This window comes from Macaca fascicularis, chromosome 10, assembly GCF_037993035.2.
Source record: "Macaca fascicularis isolate 582-1 chromosome 10, T2T-MFA8v1.1".
In the NCBI taxonomy this organism is placed as follows: domain Eukaryota; kingdom Metazoa; phylum Chordata; class Mammalia; order Primates; family Cercopithecidae; genus Macaca; species Macaca fascicularis.
Window position 1 is genome coordinate 19,206,166 of NC_088384.1, and position 8,529 is coordinate 19,214,694.

General features: G+C 42.0%; 1 protein-coding gene and 1 long non-coding RNA gene across 4 annotated transcripts in view; one reads left to right on the forward strand and one right to left on the reverse strand.

Moving 5' to 3' along the window:
• The window catches only part of BPIFC (BPI fold containing family C), a 60,214-nt gene extending 53,239 nt beyond the window's left edge, over positions 1–6,975 (forward strand). For both annotated transcript variants that reach the window (XM_015457276.3, XM_074003899.1), the window contains 4 exons: positions 1,410–1,452; positions 3,654–3,717; positions 4,821–4,897; positions 6,401–6,975. In XM_015457276.3, the coding sequence (XP_015312762.3) occupies positions 1,410–1,452; positions 3,654–3,717; positions 4,821–4,897; positions 6,401–6,523 (307 nt within the window). In that variant the 3' untranslated portion in view covers positions 6,524–6,975. The remainder of the gene's footprint in view (positions 1–1,409; positions 1,453–3,653; positions 3,718–4,820; positions 4,898–6,400) is intronic.
• Positions 1–8,525, reverse strand: part of LOC135965436 (uncharacterized) — a 55,684-nt gene extending 47,159 nt beyond the window's left edge. Inside the window, exons 1-3 of one of the 2 annotated variants that reach the window (XR_012418810.1) lie at positions 7,975–8,111; positions 6,425–6,484; positions 5,133–5,311 (exon numbers count right to left, since the gene is read on the reverse strand). This is a non-coding gene — a long non-coding RNA (uncharacterized lncRNA). Of the gene's footprint in view, positions 1–5,132; positions 5,312–6,424; positions 6,485–7,974 lie in introns of those variants that run through there. The other variant, XR_012418809.1, reaches the window with a different exon arrangement.
• Between the last annotated feature and the right edge of the window lie 4 nt (positions 8,526–8,529).

The following is an 8,529-nucleotide window of genomic DNA, read 5'->3' on the forward strand; positions in this document are numbered from 1 at the left end:
TCACTCAGCCTTACCAAGCTGGGAGAGGGGTCAGGGGGGAGGACTCCCTTCTACTTGGACCTACAGCAAGTGCTCTGTTGATATTTGAAAAAGAACATCAAGGACATTGTGTGCTGTTCTAACTGTTAGCATTTCTCTTCCTAATAAAAGTGGCTCATATTTAGAGTGATAAGGATATGCCAGGCACAGTTCTAGGCATCTTATGTGCATCATTTCATTCAATTTTCACTACAGCCCTGTGAGACAGGTATTGTTCTTTTTTAATTGTATTGTTTAATGGACATGTCATAATTTTACATATTCATGGAGTACCTAGTGATGTTTCAATATGTATCAATATGTATAGTGATCAGATCAAGGCAATTAGCGTGTCTATTATCTCAAACAATTTGTTATTTATTTGTGTTGAAGGTGTTCTATCTTCCCTCTAGCTATTTGAAACTATACAATATATTATTATTAACTATAGTCATTTCACATATTCTTATTCATATTTCATAGTTGAGAAAATTAAGATCCAGAGAGATTAAGTAAATCTACAGAGTTAAAAAGAGGCAGAAATGGGGTTACTAACAATTACACTGTACCTTTCACATCAGATAGCTTTCTTAGCTAATACTTCCCTTATGTGCAACGATTGAACAGCTAAAAAAATGGTGTGAGTAATGTGGCTTTCTGAGGGGTGTGGCCTAGACTGGTCACAGGATTTAGCATCAAGTAGATTGGGATTACAAGGGCTCAGGGAAGTGACAAGGCTGAGTTCAGAGCCAGAAGACCTGAAAACTGTTTCTTAAGATTGTTCTACATTCCAAGTTGCCAAAATTAAGTCCCGTATAGCAAATGCACTTGGGGAACCCACCCTGGTTACAAATCCAAGTCCTAAGCTATTCCTGATCTGCTTCTTAAGCAGCAAAATATAGGGGTAGAAGATGTAATAGAACTCCATGTCTTCCCAATTTTATTTGTGTGTGTGTGTGTTTTATTTTTGTCTATTATTTTTTTTGACAGGGTCTCACTCTGATACCCAGGCTAGAGTGCAGTAGTGTGATCTTGGCTCACTGTAGCCTCCACCTCCTGGGTTCAAGCAATTCTCCTGCTTCAGCCTTCCAAGTAGCTGGGACTACAGGTGCATGCCACCATGCCCAGCTAATTTTTACATTTTTTTTAGTAGAGTCGGAGTTTCACCATGTTGGCCAGGCTGGTCTCAAATTCCTGACCTCAAGTGATCTGCCCACCTTGGCCTCCCAAAGTGCTGGAAGTACAGGCGTGGGCCACCATGCTCGGCCTTGTGTTTTTTTTTTTTACAGTGACTTTTGAGCTGAAAATATCCTTTTACTTTTTGGTTTCTTTCTACTATGGCTGTTGTTTTTAAATCTACCCCCCTTTAAACTTTTCTTGTTTTCTTTTAGATTCCGCCTTGCTTTGCCAGAGTCCAATCGCAGCAATATTGAGGTAGGAATCTGAGTTCTTGGGGTTACCGGACACTGGAAGAGCAAGGATTCTCCTACTATATATAATACCGAGTTAATTGTTTTCTCTGCCTCGGAGTCCTTGATTTCTGCATAATTGTAGGACTTGACTTTGAAATTCTGTATGCAGCTACTCATCAATGGAGCTCCTTAACCATTCAAGAGAGGAACTCTACAGTTTACTTTTATTTACGCAGAAATACTTTTTTAAAAACTCAAAAGACTGTTGAGACATTATATAATGCTCATATAGTAAAACGCTCATATTAGTAAAATGTATAAGACAATGTATAAGGCATTCTCAGGGAATGCCCGTTTTCTCACTAAAATAATCCTCTATAGTTAGAGACGAGAATCCCAAAGGAATATGTAAATTATTAAGCCATGATTAGGTTTACGCTTTGAACACTTTCTGCCCATCTCCTAAAATTAGGTCAATGCTGCTTGTATGGAGACCTTTGTGGGAGGGGGGTTCCCAGCCTGATGACTTTCTGATGGGAAGAGGACACCCCAACATGTGACTTGGAATCCCCCTTCCCTCAAGCTTCAGGAAGATCAGCAAAATCACTACCTCATAGTGCCATGGATGGCACTATCAGAGAGAAGTTAAGTGGATTTTGGTGTCAGAATGCCGGGGTAGAATACTGCCTAGTTCATGGGCAGCACTACATAACGTTAATTATTAGTATTAGCAGTATTCATTTACTTACAAATACTTATTGAGCCTGGAACTGTTCTAGACAAAACAGATAAAATATCTACCCTCAAGGCACTTACATTCTAAAGCAGTGGTTCTCAACTAGTGATTCTCAGCTGACATTTTTGGCTGTCACATCCTGGGATGGAAGGAGAGATGCTAATGACACTTGGTGGGTAGAGGCCAGGGATGCTGCTAAACATCTCACAGTGCACAAGACAGCTCCCAACAACAAAGAATGATCCATCCCAAAACGTCAAGAGTGCCACTATTGGGAAACCCTGTTCCAGAGTGTGTGTGATTGTGCTTATATGTGCGTGACAGGCTGAGAGTAGCAGAAAACAAACAAATATAGTTTTTACTAAAAAATACTATAGAGAAAAAGAAATTGGAATAGGCAGTGTGAGTAGGTATGGAGCTGAAATTACAACCTTGGGGTTTTTTTTTTTTTTTTTTTTGAGACGGAGTCTTGCTCAGTCACCCAGGCTGGAGTGCAGTGGCACAGTCTCCACTCACTGCAAGCTCTGCCTTCCAGGTTCATGCCATTCTCCTGCCTCAACCTCCCGAGTAGCTGGGACTACAGGCACCCGCCATCACGCTCGGCTAATTTTTTTATATTTTTAGTAGAGATGGGGTTTCACCATGTTAGCCAGGATGGTCTCAAATTCCTGACCTCAAGTGATCTGCCCGCCTCAGCCTCTCAAAGTGCTGGGATAACAGGCGTGAGCCACCACGCCCGGCCCAACCTTGGGGTTGTTGAAAGTATTAGCTGAGATTATACATGAAATGCACTTAGCACATTGACTACATAGTAGGCATTAAAGAAACAGTGGTCACTATTTTCATATTTGCAGTAACTATTTCAGTTATTGTCACTTCTGTGTTTTCATATTTACAGTAATTATTTCAGTTATTGTCATTTTTATGTCAAGAGGCAGTGTAGCATAATAGTTTCATACATAAACTCTGAGGTCAAACTGCAAAAGTGAATTCCCACTGCCCATTTTCACTCTGGTGATACAGACATACCCACTGCACTCCATCCTGGGCGAGAGTGAGCCTCCATCTCAAAAAAAAAAAAAATTAATTTAAAGAAAAAGATAAATTGGGTGTTCTGGGGACGGCATTAGCTTTGGAGCATGATGTAATGCAAGGGAACTCCTGTGGCTGAGACTCTCAGTAAGTAAGGGAAGATTGCTAATTGGGAAATCTAATAGTTGTTCTTGATTGTCTTGGTAGATATCTGAGCTTCCACGTTTGCTGACACCTTGTAGTCCCTCTGAATTTGTATCACCAAAATCCAGTGCAGAGGGAAGCAGAAGTGTCCATCTTCAAGAGGGAAAAAGTTAGAAAACCCTGAAATATGATTTTCTACAAAGCTAGTATATCCCTCTGAGAAGATCCTACTGCACTCTAGCCTGGGTAACAGAGTAAAAAAACAAAAAAGCCCAATCTGGCAACTGATTCTATTTCCTCTTTTATTTTAGGTCTTGAGGTTTGAAAATATTCTGTCCTCTATTCTTCACTTTGGAGTGCTCCCACTGGCCAATGGTAAGGGATTATTGGTAAACAATATGACTGTAACATCGGCTAACATCTAACATCTGCATCAGCTGCACTGGGGATTGTTTGGGACTTTTCACCCTGAAGCTTGTACTTCTATCATGTTATCATGAATCCAGGCCAGCGTCAGAAGTTGCAAAGTTTGTACCATCAATGACGTGGTTGCACAATTAGTTATTCTAGATCCAAGCCCTGTTAGCAATTCTATTTGCAAACTCAGCAAGATCGGCTAACACTGGTTGAGTTAAGAAGATTGAAACCATGCTCCTTAGGCAGTAAAGAATCTCCTTCCAGTCAACCAGAAATGAGATTATTTTCCCTACGGGATATCTCTGTGGGTCTTATGCAAGGACCACTAACTGGATAGACACAGTTTTCAAGAATGATAATCCTGGGCCTTCTCCTTGCATAGCAGTTGTTCATAAACTGCAGTATCTGGGGTCTGGCCCAGTTAAAATATTTTTTATATTAGACACCAAAATGTTCTCAAAACCCACTAATTGGGTATTTTCAAAATACACATTGGGCAGGCTAAAAATGGACAGCATTTCTCTACTGTCCAAATGAACATAATTGTAAGTGCATTTTTTATTAATCACGGATTAATGAGCAATTCTTCCAGGAAAATTCTAGGGACATATCAGAGAGATGCAAATGTGGAACCAGGGAGAATGAAAAGATCAATTATTAAAAAGCTATCCATGCTGGGCGCGGTGGCTCATGCCTATAATCCCAGAACTCTGGGAGGCCAAGGCAGGCAGATTACCTGTGGTCAGGAGTTCGAGACCAGCCTGGCCGACATGGTGAAACCCCATCTCTACTAAAAATACAAAAATCTTAGCCTGGCATGGTGGTGGGCATCTGTAATCTCAGCTACTCAGAAGGCTGAGGCAGGAGAATCGCCTGAACCTGGGAGGCAGAGGTTGCAGTGAGCCAAGATCATGCCATTACATTCCAGCCTGGGCAACAAGAGCAAAACTCCATCTTAAAAAAAAAAAAAAAAAAAAGGTGTCAGTCAGTCTCTTACTAAAAAGCTTCCTAAAACCTCTGTGCTTGTGCCCAATTATTTTATGTCTTGTTCTATATTTTAGCAAAATTGCAGCAAGGATTTCCTCTGCCCAATCCGCACAAAATCTCATTCGTCAATTCAGATATTGAAGTTCTTGAGGTAAGAATGCAAATCTCACCTCTTAACTGACTCATTTCTTTTTATAGTAGACTAAGCCTCCTCCTGTTTTGCTTGTTGTTGTTGTTTTTGTCCTGCTTTGCTTTTTCCCAGACCAAAGAATTTTATAAACATGTTTAGCTCTTAAATTACAATTAACAGAAAGTATTTACAGTTGAGTTTAAAAATCAGACCAAGATCAATTCCACTTAGCAGCCAAATCCACAGTACAAGAAGATGCCCTTTAGCACACTTTATTTTATTTATTCCACAAGACGATGTGTGAGGCTGGGATTATTACTCCCATTTTACAGATGAGGAAAGTAGGACTCATAGAGAAGTGGCTCAGGCAGCTGGAAAGGAGCATGGCTGGGACAGGACTGGCTCTTCTGATTCTCGCAGTCAGATGACTTTCCCCTGAACCAAAGACACCCCTCTGAGTTCAGGAATCGAATTGTTTTCTGGCTAATTATTATGAACTCACTTCAGAATACCTTTTTTTCTTTCTTTCTTTCTTTTTGTCATTGTTGTTTGTTTGGGGAGGTGGAAATATGTTTCTAAAGGAATTCTCCAATCCTGTACAGTCCAGGGGTCCCCAACACCCAGGCCTAGGACCTGTCTGGGTGTGTGGCCTGTTAGGAACTTGGCTGCACAGCTAGAGGTGAGCCGCCGACGAGGGAGCATTACTGCCTGAGCTCCGCCTCCTATTAGATCAGCAGCAGCATTAGATTCTCATGGGAGCACAAACCCTATAGTGAACTGTGTGTGTGAGGGGTCTAGGTTGCACGCTCCTTATGAGAATCTAACTAATGCCTGATGATCTGAGGTGGAACAGTTTCATCCTGAAACCATCCACCAATCCCAGTCAGTGGAAAAAGTGTCTTCCATGAAACCGGTTGCTGGTGTCAATAAGGCTGGGGACCGCTGCCCTACACTACCCCATATGCTCTCCCATCTCCCTGTTTCTCCCCCACTGCTTCTACAATGGCTAAGTCACATCAGGTGACAGTACTCCAACATGGCCTTTCCTTTGTCTGGGGCGTTCACAAAGCAGGGCAAGGGTAGAGGAGGCCCTGCCTCTGTAGGACCTGGTAAAGAAACCATCTCTCAGTCGGGCATGGTGGCTCATGTGTGTAATCCCAGCACTTTGGGAGGCTGAGGTGGGCGGATCACTTAAGGTCAGGAGTTCGAGACCAGCCTAGCCAAAATGGTGAAAACTTGTCCTACTAAAAATACAAAAATTAGCTGGGTGTGGTGGCATACGCCTCTAGTCCCAGCTGCTCAGGAGACTAAGAATCACTTGAACCCAAGAGGCAGAGAATCACTTGAACCCATGAGGCGGAGCTTGCGAGATTACACCACTGCACTCCAGCCTGGGTGACAGCCTTTGGGACTCCATCTCAAAAATTAAAATAATAAAAAAAGAAACCAGCTGTTCCTCACTCCTCAGACAAACCCAGACATGCCCAAGGTTTGATGTTATCTTCATTGTCATATCCTTTCCAGGGTTTCCTTTTGATTTCCACCGACCTGAAGTATGAAACATCCTCAAAGCAGCAGCCAACTTTCCATGGTTGGGAAGGTCTGAACCTGATAAGTGGACAGTGGAGGGGGAAGTCAGCCCCTTGATTGCCAGTTTGCAATTCACCCCGGGAAGTAAATGGTCCTTAACCCCACAACTACTGTAAACCCAGAAGGAGAAGACAGTATACACTGGAATTGTAAAGCCCTTGTGAATTGCTTAGGTAGAAGGTTTTCTTTCTCAAGCCTTCAGGAACCCAGAATAAGGCAGAATGTGTTAAAGGGCTAAATAGAGGTGTATGAATGTGAGTGTATGCATGCCGCGTGTGCTTGTGTTTATGTTTGTTTGGGGCAAGAAAGATTCTAGGAACAAGAGCTAGGCATGTACTTCTGACCAGGTGGGTAAGAAACTCTTAAGTCTGTATTTGTATTGGTCATTCTCAGTGGAGATCCCTTAGGCCCTCTAGGGGTTTTCCCCTACCTGCATATTGGATTTCATGTTTTATATTCACTGTTACTGTCTTCTGTGTTTAATTAAAATTGTTTTCTATCAACTTCAATCTTGGTTTTTTTATTTGAGAAATGTCCTGCCCTGAATTTTTAACAAATGAAATAAGAGGCCAGCCACAGTAGGTCATGCCTGTAATCTCAGCATTTTGGGAGGCCAAAATGGGTGGATCAGGGGTCAAGAGGTCGAGACTATCCTGGCCAACATGGTGAAACCTAGCTCTACTAAAAGTACAAAAATTAGCTGGGAGTGGTGGCACGAACCTGTAGTCCCAGCTACTTGGGAGGCTGAGGCAGGAGAATCGCTGGAACCTGGGAGGTGGAGTTTGCAGTGAGCCAAGATGGTGCCAGTGCACTCCAGCCTGGCGACAGAGTGAGACTCCGTCTCAATAAAATAAAATAAAAAATAGAAAAGGGAAGAGACCTAAGGTTGCACAGATGTCAAGGCTTGATTTTAAAAGAGAATTCTTTACGTCTGAAATCTTTCCAAGAAACAGGGTAACCACAGGAAACTCTAAAAGTTGCATCACTTCAAGCTTTAGGATTTTTCACCCATCACAGATTCAGTGAAATGGCAGTGTGGAGTACTAAACTCAGACAATTCATAATTGAGAATGATATCAATGTGTCAGAGCACCTAATCAGTGGGGAGAAATTGGGGCAGAAGAGAAGAAGACCGGAACCAGTGTAGGTAATGCGATAAATGAATGTAAACTACATACTGTTTTTTTTTTTGCAGCACTTACAGTCTAGTGGGGGAATGGAAGGAGAGCTGTTTACAGAGTGCTTGCCGTGTGCCAAACCCTGTGCTGATTACTCCTCCGGTGTCACTTCATTTAGCCTTCTACTCAAGAAAGAAGTATGATCCCATTTTAGAGATGATGAAACAGAGATAAGAAGGGTTAATCACACCAAGCCAGTAAATGGCACAGATAGAAATGGAATCTTGCAAGTCTTTCTAATCCCAAAGTTGCAGTTGTTGACATGAGGCAGAACTCGAAACTGAAATCACTTAAAGCTCACTTACCACTATGAACAAGAGGCTCACTTACCACTATGAACAAGAAACATGGCGTATAAAAGCATGATTAAAGAGGTCTTGATGATCAAAGGATGCTAGACTGAGGAGTTCTGGCGATCCATAGGGCTGTGATTTGATCATTTTGTAGTACATGTCTGGCCATAATAGATGCATCCACAAATGTTTGTTAGAATAAACGATAAGCTGCCATGCTTCATTCTTTAGGATGCTCCTTTCCGATAAAAAAAAGTTATTTGATGTATATCCAGATTCATTCCGAAACATAAATGTTCAGCTATGGTATTTATTCAAACAGGTTTTTCTTTCTCAGCTGCTGGCGTATCTTCTTCCCCTCCCAGCTGAGGGTGTAAACTCCAAGCCGATGCACCGGACCTGACCCAGACTCAAGGTGTTTTCATAAGCTGCAGAAAAGCGTCTCCAAAACAAAAGATAACTACATTAGAATTTAAACTCCTGGATTTCGCTTAGCTGTAGCTTAGAGGAAATCGACTAATAAAGATCCTAGCTATACACTAGAGGACAATGCAGCTTAACCAGAGGAAAGACGTTGGCCTGAAGAGTTTCG